Source organism: Talaromyces amestolkiae, assembly GCF_001896365.1.
Source record: "Talaromyces amestolkiae strain CIB chromosome Unknown scaffold19.1, whole genome shotgun sequence".
Taxonomy (NCBI): Eukaryota; Fungi; Ascomycota; class Eurotiomycetes; order Eurotiales; family Trichocomaceae; genus Talaromyces; species Talaromyces amestolkiae.
The window spans coordinates 585,418-608,669 of NW_024468055.1; the positions used below are offsets into that span (position 1 = coordinate 585,418).

Here is a 23,252-nt window from a genome sequence, read left to right on the forward strand (position 1 = left end):
GCCGGGGGATTACTACGTTGATTTTTGGAATACGCGATATGGTAGTTGACTGCCCAATCGGAGCTTCGGTGGCTTTGTTCAAAATCAAAGTTATATGTAGCAGTGACCGAAGATGTTTCTACCTTACCTAGGCACCTGCCTTCATGGATATGCATGTATGAATACAAATATTTACCTAGGTATCTAGGTAATTATAGTGCAAAAAGGACATGTGGAAGTATTAAAATAGTGTGGTGAACTATTTATGTAGTTAGGTATATATCACTCGAACCCATTCTATCAAACCACAGCGACGAAAAAAACACAATGACAGACAGAGAGCTGATCCAACAGCAATACATACATATAATAGTAGTGACACAGTCAATGGTATTAGATAAAATATTAACCAGCTCTTTTGCCGCCCCTATCCTCCTCTAATGCAATTATTTTTTTGATAATCAACATGAAACAAAAACCAACGGAAAATGCCATAAACACATGCATAAACATTAATGACATAGGAAAGTACAAAAGGAGATGTAACATAGGAGAAATACATTATAGAAAGGAAGTGCAAACCGACCCAAAAATTACTCGGGTTTACGTCCGACCATGAGGTACATGGGTGTGAAAAGCTTCTTCTCACCACCGGCAACCAGACAGTCAGCTGCAATAGCAAGACTGTCGGCTGTCTTTTGGGTACCCCGAGGCATGAGCCAGATTTTCTCCATGGCGCCCATGAATCGGTGCATGAATCCACGACCGATACGAGTCATACGCAACACAGTCAGGAAATCCCACGCAGTCTGCATATGCTTAAATTCACCCGCAAGAGGGTAATACCAGGGAATGGGATCGGGACGATCTGCCAAATCCTCATTATGCAGCAGCTCAAATCCAGCGGCCTTGAAAGCGTCCAGACCTTCGGAGATTTTGACCATGTTGGAGATACCGTCGCCTAGCTCAATACCCAGTCTAATTTCACGATGTTCTTGGTTATCGTTGTCGTATTCGTCGGTCATCAACCACTCATAAACACCAAAGACACCGCCGGGCTTCAAAACACGGCGGATTTCGCTGTAGACACCCTCTAAGCTGGGGGCGTGCACGGTTGCTTCGATAGCGTAGACGGCATCAAAACTGTTGTCTGGGAAGGGCATTTGCATAAAGTCGCCCTTTTGGAATGTGAGTTTGTCGGAGAGACCCTCGCGCTCGGCGTATCGGGTAGCACGCTGGATTTGGTAGTCGTTATTGTTGAAGCCGACGACGTTAACGCCGGCGAATTTGACAATTTCGCGAGCGGGTCCACCGACACCACATCCGACGTCGAGCACTTTCATGCCTTCCTTGAGGCCCATGGAGTGAGCGAGGTAGTGTTCGTGACGGGCAATGGCTTGACGGAAGGGTTCGCCGTATGCGAAGCGGCAGAAGTGGAAGGAGGTGCCCCATCCATATTCGTACAAATCGGTTGCGAGGTTGTAGTAACTGTTCCTTTGTTAGTACCATGAATATTTTTCTTGTCTTCAAATTGACTACTTACTGGCGAGTCAAGGTAGCATATTCAGCCCTTCGGGCCTCACGGGTAGCCTCCGTCTCTTCAGCAGCACCCTTGTTGTCCCAGTGCTTGAAATATTCGTCCACAGCGACTTGCTGCGCCTTGGTGTCTTTGGCTCGCATGGCCGCCCAACCACCAGTGTTTTGCGACGACTTGCCGTGCATAGCCTTGTTGAAGTCAGCATCGCGCTGGTGATTCTCTTGTTCCAACTTTGCGGGAGCCATTGTTTGTGATCGTTGCAATTGTTCGTGAAGTCGTGGTCGAGTTAAGGTTCGAAAAGTTCGAAAAGGGGTGAGAAAAAAATTGATGAGACGAAAGAAGAAAGATGATCTATGCGACGACGACAACGAACAGCAACAGTCAATTGTTTATCAAGAGGGAATTGAAGACGAGGCTGTTATCTTTGGAGCAGCGAGAATATAAACAGACGTGTTTAAGGAGACAAAAGGAGTCGTCGTCAAGACTCCAGAATTTGTCTCAATCTTAATTATGTGTGCTGATTGGCTGGAGCTGCGAGGGCGCCCGGAGGCCGTGGGTTCCGCGAAAAACTGCATTCTGATTGGTTAGAGGCACCGCCACACCGGGATCCAAGGAATCCGGCCTGCCAACACGAAGAGTACAAGTCGAGTAGAAGTACGACAGTATGGCATGATCCGGAACAAATCAAGATATTTGCGAGATGGGAGGAAGCAGACTACTAGCGATGACGATCGGCAAGAAAAGTGGTAAAATCCAAAAAATCATGTGTACGAAGCAATTGTAAGACGTACAGCAAAAGTTAAGTGACAGTGGCATGTGATTGCTTACTCATCCAACTTMCCTCAGTGCCAAGCTGCACTAGCCACAGGTGGCAACGAGTGGCTAAAGCAGCCGCTGATTCTTCTGACGCTGACGGAAAGAGTTCATCGTAAAATAACATCACCCTTCAGCTTCCTGTCAGTCAACCATCCCACCATGCCGCCACAGATCAAACAAGACCTTAACCGGTCAGGCTGGGAGTCTACCGACTTTCCCTCCGTCTGCGAGAGCTGTCTCCCCGAGAACCCATATGTGCAGATGCTCAAGGAAGACTACGGCGCTGAATGCAAGATCGTATGTATCTCTCTTTCGAATCTTGGTGACAGTCTCTAACATTTTCTAGTGCACCCGCCCATTCACAATCTTCCGCTGGAAAGCAGACCGCACCGCGCGCACCAAACGAACAAATATCTGCCTAACATGCGCCCGCCTCAAAAACTGTTGCCAGTGCTGCATGCTCGATCTCTCCTTCGGCCTGCCCATTGTCATCCGCGACGCAGCCCTGAAAATGGTCGCACCCGGTCCTCAAAGCAGTATTAATCGAGAATTCTACGCTCAGAACCACGAAAAGGAAATTGAAGAAGGTCGTGGTGCAATCGAGGCATATGAGAAGACCGACGAGAAGGCACGTGAACTGTTGAAACGGTTGGCGAATAGTGAGCCGTATCATAAACGACAGCGTCGTATTGAAGCGCCTGAAGACGAAGAGGAGACAAGCGCGCAGACGGAAGAAGGGGCTCCGAGACGGAGTATGTATGGTAATGGACCGGGTCCGATTCGTACGAGCGATACTCGACGAGGAGCTGCATTCAATGGACGCGGTGGTGGTCGAGGTGGTAGCCGGGGTGGTCGCGCATTCCCGCCTACAACGCAGCTTCCCCCATCAGCCGAAGATATCAAGCCACCCGCCGACCCCAAAATCACATCCCTGTTCGTTACTGGTGTAGAGGATGATCTACCGGAACATGAAGTACGCACATTTTTCGAGCAGTTCGGTCAACTACGCTCACTCATCTGTTCGCATCGTGCCCACTGCGCGTTTGTAAATTATGCGACTCGAGCTTCCGCCGAAGCCGCAGCCTTACAATGTCAGGGAAAAGCGATCATCAAAGGATGTCCATTGCGAGTGCGATGGGGTAAACCCAAGCCGTTGGATAGTATGGCTGACGAGGAACGGAAACGCAATGCTCGGGAGGGTCGACAGTTGCTTCCGCCCAGTCGACCTGGTCAAGGTCAACGGGCTATTGCTGCCGCTGGCGATGCTGCTCAGACGGAAAAACCCAAGTTCACCGTTGCGCCGCCACCGGGTAGCAGTGAGATACAATACGCCAGTCTGTCTGGCGAGTAGTTTTTTTTCTGCGTTCCTTGCTGTTTATCATTATGCATTACTCTACGAGCGGGCGTTTCTTACTGGTTTATATTTACATAGTGATGGTTAAAATCGAATGGAGATGTACAAATACATAAGATATTATACAAATGTTCTCATGTTTGGCTCATTTCGCCGGTAGGCAATAGACAGTAGACGTAGATATACAATTGAATCCCCAACGCCAATACAATGACAAATAATCACGAACAAGCCTTTTCAATCTTGACATTCTTCCCCCCAATTTTGACGGAATCGTTATCCCCTCGTTCAATCTCATCGTGAATCCTCAATTCTATTGTCATTAGTCAGTCAGCATCCTTCCCTACACCGTGAGGCTAAGGCGAGTGAAAAGAAGGAGACGTACCCCATTTCCCATCCTCCCTCTCAGCATCCCTCGCGCCCTGGACAATGTTGTGTCGCAAAATACTTGCCGTCTCGAGCGCGTGCTGGATTTGCATGGGTGTGTCGACGGCGGTGCGTTTGTGGGCATTGAATTGCTTGCGTGCTTCGGTGCGGGCGGCGAGGAGGATTCTATGATCATCTGTATATCGTTTCAGTTAGATATCGTTGTAATGGAAGGGTCTAGGGATGGGTGGTGAACGAACCTTTAAAGGCTATACGGGTGGCGCGGAGGAGTTGGCGGTAGGCAGAGATTGCGGATACTGAGGGCGCTGTCATTTTGAGTATTGCTTTGTTATTGTATATTTGTAGATCTTTTCGAGATCGTAGGTAAGACGAAGCGATAATCGTATTCGAGTCGATTATGACGAGTGTAAAGATGACGGCGAATCCTGTTGGGTTGAGGGGTGCAAAATTAAATGAGACCGTTAGGACAATCTCAATAAGAAGCCCTCTTTATTTGTTATATTGCTGCAGTAAACACGAATTGATCAAGCAATTAGGATTATTGCCTAGATCATATGGTGATGGTGAAGAAGCCGGCGAGCTGCCGAATGCGCGGTCCATGATTGGCCCATCCCCATCGGGCTAGAAGGAAGGAAAAATAATTTTCTAGCCACACCAAAACTTCCTTTCTTTCCCCTCCATCAACAATCAACAGCACTGTTCACCAGCCAGTCAACACATCACCATGGCTACTGTCCAGTCCCCCCTCCCTGCTCTTCCTGCAGGATGGTCTGCTGAGAAAGATTACAAGGTCTTGTCCAGCTTGAGCAGCGCTGTTCAGCGCAACATCGAGCCTGTGGGACCGCATTTCCTGGCTCATGCTAGAAGAGTACGTTTGACCCTGAGACAAGGATGTATATTTTTTATAATGCTAACTTCACGAAGAAACGCCACAACCGTACCTTCTCCGAGGACGAACGTATCCAGGCTCAGAAGAATGTCAAGAAGGTCGATGAAGATGAGGATGATGAGATCTCTGAGCCCGAGGATCCCATGATGCTCCAGCGCGATGCCAAGGACTGGAAGGTCAGCACCTTACGATCTCCGACTTTTACTATGTATACACATACTGATTATCAATAGGGTCAAGATCACTACGCCGTCCTCGGTCTTAGCAAATACCGCTACAAGGCTACCCCCGAACAAATCAAGCGCGCCCACCGCAAGAAGGTCCTCCGCCATCACCCCGATAAGAAGGCCGCCGCCGGCCAGAGCGACGAAAACGACAGCTTCTTCAAGTGTATTCAAAAGGCTACTGAAATTCTTCTCGACCCTACCAAGCGTCGTCAATACGATTCCTGCGATGAGAACGCCGACGTCGAGCCACCTACCAAGAAGCAGCTCGAAAAGGGCAACTTCTACAAGCTGTGGGACCGTGTTTTCAAGGCCGAGGGTCGTTTCTCCAACAAGCAACCCGTTCCCGTGATCGGCAACGAGAACAGCACCGAAGAAGAGGTCGAGGAGTTCTACAACTTCTGGTACAACTTTGACAGCTGGCGATCATTCGAGTACGAGGATGAAGATGTCCCCGATGACAATGAGAATCGCGACCAGAAACGTCACGTTGAGCGCAAGAATGCCAACTCGCGTCGCAAGAAGAAGACTGAGGATACCGCTCGTCTGCGCAAGCTTGTCGATGACGCTCTTGCTGGTGACGAGCGTATTAAGAAATTCCGTCAAGCTAAGCGTGCCGGCAAGGACAAGAAGCGTCTCGAGAAGGAGGCTGAAGCTAAACGTATTGCCGACGAGAAAGAAAAGGCCAAGCAGGAAGAAGAGCGCAAGAAGAAGGAAGCCGAAGAAACCGCCAAAGCCGAGCGTGAAGCCAACAAGAAGACCAAGGAGGCCGCCAAGAACGCCGCCAAGAAGAACAAGCGTGTACTCAGGAACAGTGTCAAGGATGTCAACTACTTTGCTGAAGGTGGCGACGCCTCTGCTGCTCAGGTTGACAATGTCTTGAACGACGTTGACGCGATCATGGCCAAGATCTCGCCTGAGGAGTTGGCTACTTTGGCTGCCAAGTTGACCACCGCCGGCACTGATGCTGCTGCCGTCAAGGCTGCTTATGTTGAGGAGGCTAAGAGACTGATTGGCGAGGGCAAGTTGAAGGAGGCTGAAATCAAGGCATTGAACTAGATGTCTGATTACGTATTAAGTCTATAGATCCAGTACATGACTTCAAATGATGACAATAGATTATTTCTCATATCTCAGACCGTATATACACACGTAACAATAACAGATCAGGCATACTCATACTCCGACGCACCAAACGTCAAATTCACAGGATCATTCATCAGCCACCCACTCGTCTTGCCAGTAACCCTAGGATGAGGCCCAATAAAATCATTAGGGAATCCAACATCGAACGCCACCACACTTTCCAACTTCTCAATCTGCTGCGGCGTAAGCCTAATCCTGAGCGCCTCAATATTACTCTTTAGATGCTCAATCTTCCGTCCGCCCACAATGGGGAATACTCTCGGCGCTTTACTCATCACATATGCAAGCGCAACAGCCTGCACAGAGTCGGTACCATGCTCCTCAGCAACCTCCGCAAGCGCCTCTGAGATCTTGATTTCTTTTTCGCTCTGCTCACCACTGGACCCAAAGAGTTTTCGCAGGGACTCACCCTGAGCTTTTCTCTCTTCAAGCGCCTTGCGGGACTGGAATTTGCCGCCTCCAAGCACATCCCAGGGCGCCAAGGCCATGCCGAAGTACCGGGCCATGGGAATGATTTCGCGCTCAAAATCGCGGAGCATCACATTCCACCTTCCCTGGTAGATTGAGAATGGCGTCTTGCCGTGCGCGCGCGCGTAGTAATTACATGCCGAAACGAGCCAGGCGGGGGAGTCCGAAATACCAAGATAGAGAACTTTACCCTGCTCAACCAGTATATGCAGGGAATCCATGATCTCTTCAACGCTGGTGAGTTGGTCGTACCAGTGCAGATACAGGATGTCGATGTAGTCAGTCTGCAGTTTTGCGAGACTGTCGCGCACACTCATGTGCAACGAGCGGCGACTGTTGCCTACATGATTCGGCGTTTTGCCATTTCCCAGGGCATAGTTCTTGTAGCCTGTAGTGTACTTTGTGGCGATGACGAGTTGGTCGCGGTTTTTGCGGGATGTCATCCATTCACCGATCCATTGCTCGGATTGCTCGTTTTGGTAGTTGTTGGATGTATCGATGAAGTTGCCGCCGGACTCGAAAAAGAAGTCAAGCAACTTAAAAGACTGATCTTTGTTCATCGAGCCCATACCCCCGGCCCAGGCGTCGCCGATGGACATGCCGCCGAGAGCGAGGGGGGAGACATGGATCGAGGCTGTGGACGAGAGGACGCGCAGTTTGCCTAGGTCGGTAGGGGGGTTGTTTTCTGCCATTTTGTATTATCTTTGACCTAAGTGTCTTTAGAAAGTTCTATAGGTAATCGGAAGTGATGACAGGGAAATAAGTGAAATTGCTTTGGCTATGAGGAGCACTTGAGGGGAGCCGCCGTATTTATACCACTGGTGACATCATGATACTACCACCGTCTAGGTCCCCAAAGTTCGATGGATGCATCCATCTTAACCCCGTCTCTCGCGCCTCTCCCCGGCGATAAACATCCTAAAGGCTCCCAAGGTTTAGGGCATGTTCCCACATGCAAAATATGGAGATGCTCCATCATCGAAGCGTCAACTTACCCTAGGTCTACCAGCCCCACATCGACGTGGATCAATTGAGTCGCGAGTTCTTGAACATAGCCGAGAGACTAGTTTAAATGCTGACACTTGCATGGTCCCCTTATCTACTGGAGTATGTACTTAGTGGCATGCAAACTAAACTTTAGACTGAGCTATCTACCTTCCTAGGTGGGAAGCTTCTTGGGCTGTGGTAAGTGTGTTGCGGCGTTATTCGGCGTTATGTGTATATCCCCGGAAAAATCTTCCTCTATGGGTTAAATCTGGGGGTGTGAGACTTGGGTCTACTCTTGATTATAAATGGTGTGGAATATTCTATTGGGCTCTCCGAATACCTAAGTGAGAAGAGAGAAAGCATGGACTCCAGTTCTGGAATTTGCCTTTATATCAACTCATCCTGGAATTGAATGTATATTCGGGGCAGTCGTCTTCTCTCCACATCAGTAACTGGTGGGTTACCTCGAMAAGCCGATGGAAGATTATGTAATGTTCGCGAAAGCCAAATAAAAATAAATTATGTCGTAGAGATTGAAATAAATCCTGACTTTGCCATACTTCATAATTGGATAATGCCATGGTCTACCTAGGTACAGCTTACACATCAATGTGGTAGAAATAAGTGTGTCTGTTGATATTGATACTAACTTACTGCTTATTACTTCGTAAATTGGTGTTGTCGTGCCTAGATCGTTCATAATTTGCCGAATCGAGTATAAGATAGATCTATTAAGTACGTTATCTTTTGCGAAGGCAATGGAATGGTGATTCCCATGGGAGAGAATGTCTAGCTGTATATTCTTCAGTTTTCTATGGTGATTGGTAGGCTCGGCAATGCTTTAGTAGATGACAACGATGACCTATTTTGGCAAGAGTTGCCTTTTCGGGCAATGGGCTTGTCAACTCGAGAAATCAGCACAAACATTCCAATGATCCTTCATTCTCAGATGATAAAAAGTCTTAAAATAATGAGAGTGTGCAATATTTGATTATGATAACCCCTTCAATTAGTGGCAATGCCAACAATGATCATCAAGTCGATCACTCGTTGACCAGGGACCGCACCGACTCGGCGAACGCGTCAGATCTCCGCTTCGACAATGCAGGGGGGCTATTTATATGCCTATCTGTAATATAAATTTTTGAAAATCTTACAAGAGCCACTGTGTACACTGTAGAGCAGTATAAGGAAGACTTCGAATTGTACAGTATGCCGCCGCTCGGAGCGGCAAACCCTAACGTATTGCCATTTTTGGCAGAAGTGGCAGCGGCAACCCGATTCACTCATTATGAGTCGGTAAGTCTGTTATGTCAATTATAGATTTATCCCCTTCGGATCGGACATATTTGTCGTCGTCAGTTCTTTATTTTTTCGATGTGAAAGCGACGGGGAATAAATATGAAACATGATAATAATAGACACCCTCGCAGGTGATCGTCAAAGTCCCACTCAACCTTAGTATAGGAGCAGCATTTTTAGACATCTAATAGCACGATGCGACAGTTTTGGGCCAGAGAGAAATTTGTACAGCCACGGTCCACCACGGTCCACTGAGTAGGCAAGGACAGACTGTCAATCAGTGGGCGACGAAAGTATTGGGCTGGAAAAAATGACAGTGAGAGGCAGAACCATAAATTAAGGCAAGAGCCAATCTGCTAATAAACTTCACAGTTGCCGCCACCACCAAAGAAGTATCAAGTGAGCTCACCAATCCAGGTGCTATTGATGCTCCTTCCTCAAAGTGACCACGCCATTGCCCACCTTCCTCGCCTCTGGGCCATTGATCTCCGTCTCTATTCCTTACTACTTCTCTCCTTTTTGGCTTAATTCTTCCCCCCAATCAATCAGAACGGCCATCTCATCAATGAGGCAGAAAGATTTATTTTAGAGCAGACTTCATACGATGTCTGCTGCCGAGGAACACCATGAGTATCCCGAGGATCGCCGCTCGGTTGCATCTCAACATAGCGACGAGACTTTGCAGGGCCAGGAATACGAAGAAGCTCGGCAGGATAGACCCCGTGTCCGGTTTCGATCACTCCAATACAATGGGGACGACGCACGTACCTTAGTTAATGAACGAGTAGAAAGTCAAGATCATGCTCGTCAACCTTTCCACCAATCACCCGAAGCAAAAGAGCACCGACAACAAGACCGGCGGCCATCTGAAGATGTAGCGGAAGCTGGACGATTCCAACGCGTCGGCGCTGATTTAGAAAAGCAACAAAACCAAAATCCTCCGGGTGAACGCGCGGACAGAGGGACCAACGAAAATGATGAAGATAAAGAGACTGGAAAGTGGAAAAGACTATTTGGTCTCGGGGCAAAGTTGAAAAAGTTCTGGGACATTGAAAAAGCGCGGGCGTTGGCTACGAGGCTAGGTCGAGAACCTCATCAAGGGGACGGACTGACTTCGTCGGTTCAGGAAAAGACCTGGGCAGGTGATGGCAACGCACCGGTATCGGATCTTACGGACGACCATCAAAAGACAGAAGAGGATCGGCAAAGAGACCAAGCTCATGCAACCTCTGAAGCACATCGATTAGTTCGTGAAATGACTCAACGCCATACCGAACAGAGAACCCGTCCTCGACCTAGACATGGATCAGAGGAGCAGCCAACTCCTGCTGGTGGTGAAAAAGAAGAAGCTATGGCTAGAATGGGTGGCGGAGGTGTTCTAGGGAACTTGCTCAAGCTATATCAACAGCAGCAAGGACAAGACAGTCGTACTGGAAGTACCAGCACGGATGCTGACTCTGATGTATCACGATCTTCAGGTTGGACGACTCCAACATCCGGTGTATCGACACCGAAACGAGAAAAGGTGAAATGGTACAAAAAGGACAGAAATCAATCGACAAGCTCACTAATCGGTGCTGCATCGCACTTATCCGCCGCAGGAGCACCCAATCACTCGAATCGCATGATGTCAGCCGCGGCCAAGCGGCGTAAACAAGGTGGCAAGCCGAGACTAGAGGACGAGATTCGAGTAACTGTTCATATAGCAGAAATTATTGCCAGGCACAGATTTCTAATGGGGCTATGTCGGGCTTTAATGGCATACGGTGCGCCAACTCATCGACTGGAAGAGTACATGGCTATGACGGCGCGTGTTCTCGAAGTCGATGCACAGTTTCTCTATCTGCCAGGTTGTATGATTGTAGCGTTTGATGATTCAACGACACGAACAACAGAGTTCAAGTTAGTACGTGTCGCTCAGGCTGTTGATCTTAGTCGGTTGGCCGACACTCACAGCGTGTACAAGAATGTGGTACACGACATGATTGGAGTGGAGGAAGCGACAAAGCAGTTGGAAGAAATCATGAACCGCAAATCTAGATTTCCAACTTGGTTTTTGGTGTTCATGTACGGGTTGGCCAGTGCTACAGTTGGGCCATTTGCTTTTCAAGCTCGCCCAATCGACATGCCCATATCGTTCATATTGGGTTGTATGTTGGGCTTCATGCAGCTTGTCATGGCGAAAAAGTCGGCACTATATTCCAACGTCTTTGAAGTGTGCGCAACGGTTCTTACTTCGTTTCTTGCGCGAGCATTTGGAAGTATTCGATGGGGAATCATCGATGGCAAACAACAGTACCTGTTTTGCTTCTCAGGTATCGCTCAATCGGCCATTGCTCTAATTTTGCCTGGTTTCCTGGTTCTTTGTAGTAGTTTGGAATTGCAATCCCATCAAATGATTGCCGGGTCCATACGCATGGTTTATGCCATCATCTACTCACTATTTCTCGGTTATGGTATCACTGTTGGTGTCACAATCTACGGCTTGTTGGATGGAAATGCAAATTCCAACACGAGTTGTCCGCCATGGCCAATCAGCAATCCTTATATTCAGCGCTTCCCCTTTGTCGTTGCAATGACTATCTGGAATGTCATCATCAACCAGGGCAAGTTCAAGCAAGCCCCAGTCATGCTGGTCATAGCATTCGTCGGCTATGTAGTCAATTACTTTAGCACGAAACGCATCGGCAGCAATTCAGAAGTCGCCAACACATTGGGGGCTTTTGTCATTGGGGTTTTGGGAAACCTTTACAGCAGACTCTGGCATGGCCATGCCGCAACTGCGATTCTTCCCGCGATATTCGTTCTTGTGCCGTCTGGTCTTGCCGCGTCGGGATCTCTCATCACTGGAATTGAATCCGCCGACCAGATCAGAAGCAATGTTACTGCACCGAAGAACGAGAGCAGCACTGGTGGCGGCGGAGGAGGAGCGGGAGCGGGATCGTCAACCTCGAATACATCCGTGTTCAACCTTGGTTTTGGTATGGTTCAAGTCGCGATTGGTATCACAGTTGGACTGTTCATGGCGGCGTTGGTTGTGTATCCTTTTGGAAAGAGACGAAGTGGTTTGTTTAGTTTCTAATGCCTGTTTTCTTTTTGTTGGTTTCATAGCGCATCATGGTGTCACTCACCTGATACTTAGCACAACAGATTTTGGCCAGAAGTATGGTTATGTCGCAAGGATGGTGGTTAAGTAGGCAGTCTGAGATTAGTTGGAAATGACATATACCTAACATTTGTAATAAAAGTACAAACCATGATTTTAAAACAGACTTCAGAATAAATATCCTAAAAACAATAGGTAAAACCGCATGTAGGACCAGGTATAGTCAACCAACCCACCAACAAACCAACCCGCACCCCTTTCCTAGAGATCTCCATCTCAAGAAAGAGGAGACAGATTAATTATGGAATCGGTCATTGTTTGATAGTCCTCCCCCTCTCCCTCTCTCTCCTATCCAGATAGATAGAGAGCTTGGGAGTAAGAAGGGGGTTGATGTTGGTGACAAGAGGCACAACCCAAGAATTTCACCTCCTACTCTTCAGTTGTAACGAAGTGAGAGATTCTCCTCTGTTTCTCAGGCAGAGCGACTTGTGGACATTCAAGTCGGGGTCGGTTATTGCACCGTTCTTTGCTCTTGTAATAAACAGGTAGAAGATGGAAAGAGGTTCGTTGTAAGGTGATTCAAAAAAGAGGTCTCTTTATTATTTTGGGTACATAATATGAAACAGTGACTGGGTGTGTTTTCGATATACCTAGTATGGCAACTAAATGTACAGAAGAGAAACAAGACGGATGGGTAGAATGGGTGTATGCATTTAAACTGGGGAAATGAAATGTCAAGTTCTTCACATTCAGTCAGGGGAAGAAGGCTTCTTTTAGTTGTTAACTACAAGTCACACGACACGACTAAAGCCCAGCGCATTGTGCAACATGTTACTCCTCCCTGGACTTGTCTAGTGAGACTTCTTACATGGATACTGTTCACAATAGCGTCAAAGCCACCTAATTGAGCCCACTGATTGGTGAACTCCTACACGGATATTGTTGTTGAGACGCTAATGCGAGACAAGCTGCAGGGATCAATGTACCACAGCGCCTATGTTTCGGGGACGAAAGTGCGGGGAAGACAGATTCTTAGTTCACATACATGAACATGTAATCGTGATCAAATATTGCTATGACTAACAATGCTAAAAAAAAACATCACAAATATCACCTTGTCACACTTTACATTGCTCAAGAGCTCTTTCCGGTGTCTTCCTTGAGAGATACGATGCGATTGAGGACGACGTTGTCATCTGTAGAATCCGAGTCCACGGCCTGTAGGGAGTAATGTCAGTGACCGTCTCGACTTATACTTTGTTCTATGCAAAGTAAGAAAGAAGTAACTCACAAAATATGCAATACGCATTGCCTGGAAGCGCACACTCTCCGGTCCAGCTTTTTCCTTCTCGCCCTCCGCCTCCGGCCATGGAGCTCTGCGACGCACTTCCTCGAATCCAGGCTCAAGTAGAGCGTCAGGATAAATCGTTTCACTGTTGGGGCTGATATCATTCAAGAATCCGCCTTCGACGCCAGCTGGATCCTCGGATTTGAAAAGGGCTGTGTGAATGCGAACTTCCGCTTTACGTGATCCCTCGGGAACCCATTGGATGTAGGTTTTGGGTTTCTTGCCTTCCTTTTGGAAGACTGCGCGGACTTCGGTGATTTTGCCGTCTGCGTCTTTGGTGAAGGTTGTTGCGGTGATGGGGTAGGGCATCTGTAGTAAGCCGACAGTTTTGCCGGGGGCAAGACGGAAGTAGTCTTTGCTATCGACTTCGCGGAAATCGGAGCGGTCGATGTAGACCGTGCTTGTGAGTCGGAGGGGATGATTTCCGAATGCGGGTATCCTAGGTGAGAACGGGATGGTGAGGTCGCGTTCGCTGGACTCAAGAGTGTCGGCGTCTTCAATAACGACTGGTAGAGGATCAAGGACCATCATGAGTCGAGGGACTGTCCTTTCGAGATAGTTACGCACGCTCTGTTCGAATCGCTTGAGCTGGATCAATGAGTTTGATGTGGTAACACCGAGCTCATTAATGAACGAGAGAATTGCGCCCGGTGGCACACCGCGCCTTCTAAGTGCGATCAATGTGTATAGGCGGGGATCATCCCAGCCTCGCACATACTTGCCGTCAATCAGTTTCTTGAGTCCTCGTTTGCTCATGATCGTGCCAGTGATATTCAAGCGGCCTGGAAAAGTCAGTGCGAGTCCAAAGAAAACCTGGCAAGAGTAAACAGACCGTATTCGCGCTGCATCGGTTCGTACAGAGACAAAGTCTTGTTTAACCATTCGTAACTCTCTCGTGACTGCTGGAATTCTGTGGTGCACAAACTGTGGGTAATGCCCTCGAAACTATCAACACATTAGTGAATTGTTTTGCATCACTCTTTTTGGTCTAGAATACCTATCGACAATGCAGTGCGTAAAGTCGTAGGTAGGATAAATAACCCATTTGTCGCCGGTTCGGTGATGCGCCTTCGAGAGCACTCGGTACGCCGCAAGGTCCCAGTTCTGAGGGTTGCCACTGGTGATATCCTGCTTCATTCGAAGAAATGCAGCCTGTGGCTGGTATTTTCCGTCACGCATATCCCGGAATTTCTGCAAATTCGTCTCGACATCCTGCTCGGCGTGCGCGCAGCGGTAGCGTGGCGAAGTGCCCTTTTCTCCTCCTCGCTGGAGCTTGATTTCGGCCTCGTTGCAGTGGCAGACATATGCTTTCTCTATCTGGATGAGCTTCTCGGCGAGGTCATATAGTCTCTGGAAGTTGTCGCTCGAGTATGTAATGGCGTGTGGCTTGAAGCCTAGCAAAACCATCGCGTGAGTTTTTTGTCATTCGTAATATCTAGCGATCGCCATACCGAGCCACTCCACAACTTCGATGATTGATTTGAAGTATATTTCTTCTTCCGCCTCGGGATTGGTATCGTCGAACCTGACTGGTCAGCCGTTGGTTTTTCTTTTTCTATGCGTCGCGAATGATTTTACCTAAGATTCTGCACATATATTAGCTCGCGTGACTCGATGTACGCATTACACAAAGGAGATTCTCACCGTTACTCCACCGTGGTAACGCGCAAAGCCAAAATTGATCGCAATAGCCTTAGCATGACCTTTTTTTTCGTTTAGCATAGATCGCGGACTATCTCGATATGTTGGAGCAAAATACCTAAATGCAAGCTTTACCGACAGTTAGAAAAGATACTCGAAACGTCAGAGAAACGGTAACATACAATCCATTGGGTTCAGGCGGAAACCGAGTCACAGTATCCTTTCCAGTCGGCCGCTCATCGTAAACTTTTGCCAAAAATCCCTCCTTGAACATCGCGTCTGGATCGAGCTGAGCCTCCTCCGGTTTGGCCTTTTTCGCAGCGGCGTTATCCTTGTTGACGTTCTCCTTGGGTGGTGCTGCTGCTCTGGCGGCTTCTGTCTTTGCCTTTTTTGCGCGTTTCGCGAGACGTTTCTTCAATTCGCTCTTGGAGACCATCTCGCCGGTCTCTTCGTCGAGCTGCAGCTTAGCTGTACCTTCGGTAATGGCGTCCGCCATGGTCGTCGGTAGGGGCTCCGGGGCGGAGATCGGTCGACTAGAGATATAATGCGCGTAAAGAGATGTTGAGATAGCGAATTGAGGTGACTTTGTCGCAATCGGAGGTGCTGATTCAAGGGATGATGGAAAAAGTCGCGGTTGGCAGCGGGGTACAAATCAGAATTGATTCTTTGTGAGTCAACTGATAAGATAAGGGTAGCCACGCACGCTAGTCCGTTTCGGGATTTCACTATAAAAGTGACTCAGAAAAGTGGCTGAGCGTGATACAAAGGCTGTTGAGTCAATCTTTTATTTGAAGAAATGATTGATGACATCCAGGAGTATCGAGGGTCTCATGAGGCAGTGTCTAGGGAAGGTAAGCTCATATCCCCCTATCGTGTGTGGTGCATTAACCGGATATAGATCCATAGAATCACCACGGTATGTATTTAGGCGTCGAGCATTGAAGGGTACTATCTTACGTCTCTATCCACATGGCCCTCACAGACACGAAGACTTGACTATGGGTGACTTCATCGCTGTGCTCTGGGCCATAATTGGTCAGTCTATGACAATAGACGCGATTCTTGCCAGCCATTCAGAGCCAAACCAACATTTTCCAGAGATTGGGGAGAATCTAGTGAGTTCTTTCCATGGATAAGTGCGGCTGAAAACCAACTCCATCATTCGAAATTCATCACCATTTCTGAATCACAATCTAGTTTGAAAAGGTGTAAATATTGCGGAGAAAAAAAAGTAAAATAAAACAAACAAACAAAAGAACAAGAATAAAGGTGCAGCAAAAATGGTCGGTTTCTGTCGCAACTTCTTCACCCTGACTACTCTGACGAACCCAACCACCGAAGTCATGTCCGCTGCTGCCCAAAAGGCCGTCGAACTCGCAATGCTTGGCCAGATTGACGAGGCCTCCGCCATTTTTGCGGTCCTTGCACAGCATTACCTCTCGGAGACTGTTGAAGAACGTGAAATCCTTCCATTCAATCAAAGGGTTCCCAAAGAGACTCCATTCTTTTACGAAATGCTCGACACCTTGCCACCGGGAGTAGGAGAAGTTGACACGCTTCCTAGTGAAGAAGAACTGCAGTGTCTTGAGAAACAATTCCTATATGAAATCCAACCTCACTTGAGAAATGAGCCCCCAATAGATATTGGTCAACATGCGACAGAAGCCAACTTTGAGAAAGTGAATAGTCTAGTGCAGAAAACATTAGAGTCTGACGGTCATTTCTCGCATATAAATGCGACGACAGGGAGTGCGGTATGTCGTTCAGTTTTCATTTTACTGACAAGAGTGACTATAGAGGGATAAAATAGAGCTAATCGAGATGATAACAGGCATTAGATTTCTCGTCTTACCTAACTAGTCTTCTAAGCATCTCTTTGTACCTTGGCAAAACTGCCGAAGCAGATGACATTATGGCTCGCATTGCTAGCCGCATCCATGCAGCAGCGCAAGCTAGAAACCTATCCCGTCTCCGACCTGTATGGAAGAGATATTTCAAGTCTGGCTGGTTCCGTGACAAACTTGGACTGCTAGATGATGAACTAAAGGAATACGCGGAGTTCATTCTCAAAGTGACAAAGAAGAGACTAGCAGAAAGGCCAGTAAGGCCCAGTGATCTGTTTAAGGATAAAAGCTTTGAGGAAATGCTCGACGAGCTCAATCAGAATACGCTGCGGCTGCCGGAGGTGTGGGAGGAATGGGTGCAGGAGGGTCTTGCGCATGGCGACGAGTCTGGAGCGATTCCAAGCACCATTCTTCGCGAACCAGCGACCGCAGACGAAATTGCCATCGCGGAATCGAGATTAGGCTGTTCACTGCCAGATGATCTCAAACATTTCTACAGTCTTACCAACGGCTTGCGAGCCGTCCTCTCAGGACCTTATATTTACATGCTCGAAACCCCTCTTCTGAGGGTCCAAGAACTGTTCTGGGAAGACAATTGTGGCTACGGCTTTAATTTGTTCCCAGAATATTTATTCGCAGCAAAGTTTGTGCCTTTTCGCATTGAGTGGCCGGATATTGAATGTGGAGCAATCGCCATGTACGAGTTTAATGGGCAGGGGACAATGTACATGTGGTATTTGCAAGGGGAGGTACTGGTGAAAGCTAAGAAAGCCCTTGATAAGGCCTATCAGGAGGCGGGAGAGCCAAAAAAGAAAATTATTGATAACCTGGTGGAACAATACCATGGAAGCTGGGAGAAGTTGCGGGATCTACAATCATGCTGGTGTCAAGTGGCCTGGGGAGAGGGTGTGGAAGCCCTGTTTCATGATTTTCGGGACTTTCTGAGTCATGTGGTGTACAAGAGTCGGTATGAAAAGGATAAAAGTCCACTTAAGCTGCCTGAAGATGACCTCTGAAGAGGCAGATTGTACGCAAAGTACATCTACTTTTTAAAGTTTTTATAAGTTTTATTTTTAATTTCTACTCTCTCTAATATCTTTTCTTACCTTATCTATACTAAGACTTACTATATAAACTACTTAATCACATTTTCTTTAACTTTATTCTTATTCTCATAGCATATGTACTAAAGAGATATAATAGAATTATTTTATTACTATCCTCAATATAATAAACACAGCGTATAAATCCACTTATCTATTCTTATTAGATAGTGAGTATGCCTCTCTATAAAATATTACTAAGAAACCTCTTTGCTAAACTAGCGTGCATATCTTTATATAATAACTCTGTATAGCAGCCTGTGCTAGATAATTTCACTCTTTAAGTTAGACACACAGTATAATACATGACGCGTTCCCACTCAATTTCTCAAGATCCCACAACTACCAAAAGTCATAGGTCTATATAGTTTCATGCAATCCAAGATTGAGGTACCTAAGTTTCCGGGATCAGTCATTCCGGGGTCACATTTACTGTCTGCCTTCCTGTCCTGAGACGCATCAACCCTGTTGAACATCGATAGGTCCATCTCTGGCATGTCAACGTTTGATCGACTGTTTTCGACGTGAGATAAGCTAATATCTATTCGGACTTAACAATATCACAAGTATGAATCTCCGTGGATGCAAGGATGTAAACAAGTATTTACAATGAAGGTAGATGCAAGAGTCGTCGCGGAACCTTAATCATGGTCTCGGGCATCGAAACCGGTCTTCGTCTTGGTCAACGTTCGCAAAGAAGAAACAAGAAAATCTTCGCGTCCGTAATTGAATAAGCTCATCCTTCAGCTATGACTATGCTACATGAAAAAAAGAGGGGTAGATGACTACCTTACGTATGCGGGGATCGCGAGTATGTCCAGCGAAATCGGGATAAAAACCGCCGAAACTGAGTCAAGATACGGTATCGGAATAGAGAGTGCTATTGGTATGAGACTGTCTTGTATTTACTATGTATGGAGTCTTGCTTTCATGTATCAAGAAACTACTGCCCTTTGCCCACTTTGTTAATGTATTCGAGAGCATTTATGACAAGGTGCTTACAATGTATGCAAGCGCAATGAGTGAAATCCTGCCATGAGGCAAGTCAATCAATCCTCCACAGTGCCCGCAATAGTCCCCCCAATCTTGCTTTACCGCTAGTTTATACGAGTCAGGTCTTACGGTATTAATTCTAGCGGTAATGACTGTCATGCGATCCTTCGAAGTAATTTTACAAAGTCTAACAGCCGTATTGTATCCGTATCATAAAAAGCTTTCGTATTCGTAATTCTAAGTGGTGTATCTTTTGAGGACGTGGAACTAGTAATCTATCTGAAAATAACAACTTCAAACATGCAATACTTTGCAGAGATAAAATCAGTATCCGATTAGTCCACTTGTGTCCAACTACACATTTTCGTAGTGTTTGCTTGGCGAACGTACGTAAATAATGGCGGACGAACAACAGCAGCGGTTTGAAGGCATCCGATCAGTCGCGGTCATAGGAGCTGGTATCAGCGGTATTATGGCAACGAAATATCTACTCCAAGCCGGTCTCGATGTGACTGTATTTGAGCGGAATAAAAAGCCGGGCGGCGTATGGTTGGTTTGCTGCATATATTGTCAAATAATTTGGCTTCGCTGACGCGGTAATCCCTCAGGCTGTACGACGAGAAGAAAGCTGCTGAGCCACCTTATAGCGCCACAAAGCCCCTCGAGACGGCTCAGGCTTTGTGTCCGTGGTACCAGGAGGCGAATCAGCAAGACGGGATTGTTTCAGCAGAAGATGCACTCAGACATGCCCCTCCGGGAGCATGCTATGAGGGTCTTACGAATAACTTCTCGTTGATTACGATCGAATTGAAAGACCTCCCATGGTTATGGGAAATTCCAATGACGACACCAGAATGTCCTGATAACGCATGTGAATGGACTACACACCGAAACATTTTACAATATGTTCAGAACGCCGCGTCTCATGTGGGACTAGAAGACCGGGTTCAGTATTGCACATTGGTCGAGAGAGTGAAGAAAGAGGGTGGCAAATGGCAAGTGACGACAGGAACCTTAACCAGCACAGCATCAGAGAATACTGGGGAGGAGATGTTCCAGATAAGACATCGGAAACGGGTAAGGATTGCATGCTGAACATCCAATACTATACAACAGGGAGGTGGCTCAAATCAATAGGAATTCGATGCTATTGTAGTAGCATCTGGCCACTACAATACACCACGGTTACCTTCTATCCCGGGTCTCCTTGAATGGCGTGAAGCATATCCTGACCGTGTCGAACATTCCAAGTCATATAGACATCCTCAGCAGTACGCGGGCAAGGTGAGAGTCTCATCATTACGTAAAAAGAAGATTTGGCTGATGAATAAAAAAAATCAAAAGAATATATTACTGGTTGGAGCTGGAACTTCTTCGACAGAGATAGCGCGTGAGCTTGGTCCTTTCGTCAAGAAAATGTATCAATCCGGACGTGGTTCTCCATTTGACCTACCGCTTGATTTCATCCCGGAAAATTGCCATCGGATTGCTGAGATTGAATCATTTGGGACCTTGCAAAACAGTATTGAAAATGCAACGACTACCGAAGGCCACCTACCCGGTGAGGTGACGCTCAAAGATGGCATGATCTTGCAAGATATTGATATCGTGATCGTTTGTACCGGATACCACTTTGCTTATCCATTTTTGCCAGAATTACACGCAGACGACGAATCTGCCAATGTGGATGTTTCCCAGGTGCTGGTTACTAACGGAAGCTGCACGCTCAACTTACACAAGGACATGTTCTACATACCGGATCCAACACTAGCCTTTGTAGGAATCTCGCAATTCATCGCCACTTTCTCCTTCTTTGAGTTTCAGGCCATGTTTATCGCTTCAGTGTTCTCTGGTAAAGCAAGTTTGCCGAAACAGGAGGAATTGAGGCGAATTTATGAAAAACGTCTGGCTGAGAAGGGTGACACGAGGTTGATGAATGGTAGACAGGATGAGGAGGTATCATACGTGGATGAATTGGTGGCACAAATCAACGTTATTAATCCAACAAAACCAGTTGAGGGATTCTCGGCGAAATGGCATGCGGCTCGAGATGCTGGGAAGTTACAAAAGATTCGGGCGCGGTTTGCTAGAGAGAAAGCAGAACGAGAAGCCAAGGAGACTACAGTGTGATCATAGATAGATTCGTTGTCCCATAATACAAGAATAGATACAAACAAATTGTGTCATGTTTTGAGGTCATATGCTGCATTATCTTCCTTTTTCTCATGTTCCCAATTCTTAGGTATTATACTCGGCCCTGCTTCCTGCAATGCTTTCGCTTTGGCTTGCAAAGCCCGCTGCACGGCCGGTCGAGCAAGAAGACGCTTCCTCCAAGAAGTCCAATTCGGACAGTCCTCATATAATGTCTTCATAAAAAGTTCACCCTCACACATATCAGCCACCGCCTCATCCCATGTCACAAAAGCTAGGTCTGCGATTGTACATTTATTACCAACAAGATATTCTTTGTTAGCGAGAGCAATGTCCAGCACCCCAATGACGCGCCGAATCTCTTTTCGGTAGCGGCTTATCGCTGATGGAAGATACTCATGATGTCTGAAGACAAACCAGCCAGCTAATCGATGATCAGTTTTCAAGCATGAGTCTAGCAATGGGATGTGCAGAACAAACCTTGTCCGTAATACGGTCCCTGGCCCGACATTTGAAAATACAGCCACTGCTTCATATTGAAATGATCTGGTCCTTGAGGACACCAGAGCGTCCCCGAAGGATCATATGTTTGTACAAGATACTCGTTGATGGCGGCTGATTCCCAGAGTACCATGCCCGTATTGGGATCCTCAATGCAAGGAACTCTTCCATTAGGGTTGAGATCTGTGAACGGGGGCTTCTTTACATCTTCGGGTTCAACGAATCGGTTTTCGTAAGGCAAGTTGAGCTCCTCGAGGATGATAGCGCATTTCCAGGGATTAGTGCCTAGTTCTGTGGATTTCAAAAAGACGGCTGTCAACGGTAACTATCTTTACGATCAGACTCGAAAGACTACTTACGATGTGTGTATAGAACAATAGGCTTCATGGTGCATGTACTCGGCATCATTCAATTTTGAAGTAGTCTAGAAAGTTATTGGTCCGCAAATCTCGATAAGCTCAAGGCATCATGGGAACCCTTCACTCTGTTACAGTGCAGTAATGTGTATTTTATGTATGTGTATTACTAGTACCATGCATTTCTCTGACGACATGTATCGTATTTCAATACAGCACAGCCAAGCCTCTAGGGCTGAGTATGTCTAAGCGGCTCCACTCACGCACTTATAGAAACCTTAATACAGTAAAGTCTAATCCTTAAACCAATTAGAGTTCAGCCACAATCATCCGATGTTTACTTGATGTTACACTCAGACCGGGGTCGCCCGTGGGGTAAAAAACTTGGTGACCTTCTGTTTCTTCAGGTTCGGTGAGTCTTCTCGCACTCCATGTGATCTGTAGCTTAGCTTCATTGGGTGGTGATATGCATGGTTGCGTTGCCAGTTTCTTTTGATCCTGCTGAAAGTTAAAATGAGGGGTACTGGAGGAACCCGAGATGATGATTCGTTCGTTTTATCCTGTTGATATGCTTTGCATATCCAAGATGGTGATTGATTATTCGTAAATTGATTCAGCTTTCTACCCTTTCGTATATCGTTACGAAGCTAGTTGTGTTCTGCAGGTCGATGATTAATACTGCCACCTGAATTCATTACCAAGCGATTCCGAGTCAGTGGTTTGTTTTGTTTTAGACAAACCACATCTCTGATCCATTTCAGCATTGGCCCGCTCAGATAACCGCTTCTTCATTTGAAACTTCTCGTCCCGTTGGCCTCTCAAGGCCAACTTTTCGTGTCCCTCCACTCAAGTGTCATTATGGGCCACCACCCAAACCTCACGCGGATTCAGTGTGATGGAACTTCCAGAGTCGGCTCAATCCGTTTATTGAAACAAAGGTACCCTAATAAGCAGCTGACGAAGTGGATATGGTAATCTTCAAGTATGGGGAGACGGAATGGAATACTAAATCTGAAACCTATTTGGGCTAAGAGCCGAAAACTGGAAAGAGTATCGATAGAGAGGAAGTAATAGCATAACAGTAACAGGTATACAATAAATTAAACGTATGTACATGTAA

The 23,252-nt window shown here is 46.9% G+C and overlaps 10 protein-coding genes across 10 annotated transcripts; 5 read left to right on the forward strand and 5 right to left on the reverse strand.

Annotated features, from left to right (window-relative positions):
• Window positions 1–572: 572 nt before the first annotated feature.
• On the reverse strand, window positions 573–1,761 carry BHQ10_008515 (uncharacterized protein; the record flags this gene model as incomplete). Its single annotated transcript, XM_040881329.1, has 2 exons — window positions 573–1,467; window positions 1,523–1,761. The coding sequence occupies 2 exons, from the start codon at window positions 1,759–1,761 to the stop codon at window positions 573–575; spliced, it is 1,134 nt and encodes a 377-aa protein (XP_040737017.1).
• A 730-nt stretch (window positions 1,762–2,491) lies between these two features.
• On the forward strand, window positions 2,492–3,683 carry BHQ10_008516 (uncharacterized protein; the record flags this gene model as incomplete). Its single annotated transcript, XM_040881330.1, has 2 exons — window positions 2,492–2,629; window positions 2,679–3,683. 2 exons carry the CDS (start codon window positions 2,492–2,494, stop codon window positions 3,681–3,683), a joined length of 1,143 nt encoding a protein of 380 aa, XP_040737018.1.
• A 224-nt stretch (window positions 3,684–3,907) lies between these two features.
• Window positions 3,908–4,385, reverse strand: BHQ10_008517 (uncharacterized protein; the record flags this gene model as incomplete). Its single annotated transcript, XM_040881331.1, has 3 exons — window positions 3,908–3,999; window positions 4,072–4,248; window positions 4,313–4,385. The coding sequence occupies 3 exons, from the start codon at window positions 4,383–4,385 to the stop codon at window positions 3,908–3,910; spliced, it is 342 nt and encodes a 113-aa protein (XP_040737019.1).
• Window positions 4,386–4,797: 412 nt separating this feature from the next.
• BHQ10_008518 (uncharacterized protein) lies at window positions 4,798–6,245 on the forward strand (the record flags this gene model as incomplete). Its single annotated transcript, XM_040881332.1, has 3 exons — window positions 4,798–4,941; window positions 4,998–5,138; window positions 5,196–6,245. 3 exons carry the CDS (start codon window positions 4,798–4,800, stop codon window positions 6,243–6,245), a joined length of 1,335 nt encoding a protein of 444 aa, XP_040737020.1.
• Window positions 6,246–6,352: 107 nt separating this feature from the next.
• On the reverse strand, window positions 6,353–7,492 carry BHQ10_008519 (uncharacterized protein; the record flags this gene model as incomplete). The annotated part of the gene is made up of 1 exon (XM_040881333.1): window positions 6,353–7,492. One exon carries the CDS (start codon window positions 7,490–7,492, stop codon window positions 6,353–6,355), a length of 1,140 nt encoding a protein of 379 aa, XP_040737021.1.
• A 2,201-nt stretch (window positions 7,493–9,693) lies between these two features.
• Window positions 9,694–12,171, forward strand: BHQ10_008520 (uncharacterized protein; the record flags this gene model as incomplete). The annotated part of the gene is made up of 1 exon (XM_040881335.1): window positions 9,694–12,171. One exon carries the CDS (start codon window positions 9,694–9,696, stop codon window positions 12,169–12,171), a length of 2,478 nt encoding a protein of 825 aa, XP_040737022.1.
• A 1,158-nt stretch (window positions 12,172–13,329) lies between these two features.
• On the reverse strand, window positions 13,330–15,680 carry BHQ10_008521 (uncharacterized protein; the record flags this gene model as incomplete). Its single annotated transcript, XM_040881336.1, has 9 exons — window positions 13,330–13,413; window positions 13,487–14,325; window positions 14,376–14,488; window positions 14,541–14,937; window positions 14,995–15,068; window positions 15,122–15,129; window positions 15,188–15,246; window positions 15,303–15,313; window positions 15,367–15,680. The coding sequence occupies 9 exons, from the start codon at window positions 15,678–15,680 to the stop codon at window positions 13,330–13,332; spliced, it is 1,899 nt and encodes a 632-aa protein (XP_040737023.1).
• A 784-nt stretch (window positions 15,681–16,464) lies between these two features.
• Window positions 16,465–18,044, forward strand: BHQ10_008522 (uncharacterized protein; the record flags this gene model as incomplete). The annotated part of the gene is made up of 2 exons (XM_040881337.1): window positions 16,465–16,938; window positions 17,016–18,044. The coding sequence occupies 2 exons, from the start codon at window positions 16,465–16,467 to the stop codon at window positions 18,042–18,044; spliced, it is 1,503 nt and encodes a 500-aa protein (XP_040737024.1).
• Window positions 18,045–19,521: 1,477 nt separating this feature from the next.
• On the forward strand, window positions 19,522–21,254 carry BHQ10_008523 (uncharacterized protein; the record flags this gene model as incomplete). The annotated part of the gene is made up of 3 exons (XM_040881338.1): window positions 19,522–19,673; window positions 19,733–20,201; window positions 20,262–21,254. The coding sequence occupies 3 exons, from the start codon at window positions 19,522–19,524 to the stop codon at window positions 21,252–21,254; spliced, it is 1,614 nt and encodes a 537-aa protein (XP_040737025.1).
• A 53-nt stretch (window positions 21,255–21,307) lies between these two features.
• On the reverse strand, window positions 21,308–22,181 carry BHQ10_008524 (uncharacterized protein; the record flags this gene model as incomplete). Its single annotated transcript, XM_040881339.1, has 3 exons — window positions 21,308–21,699; window positions 21,756–22,088; window positions 22,136–22,181. The coding sequence occupies 3 exons, from the start codon at window positions 22,179–22,181 to the stop codon at window positions 21,308–21,310; spliced, it is 771 nt and encodes a 256-aa protein (XP_040737026.1).
• Window positions 22,182–23,252: the final 1,071 nt, after the last annotated feature.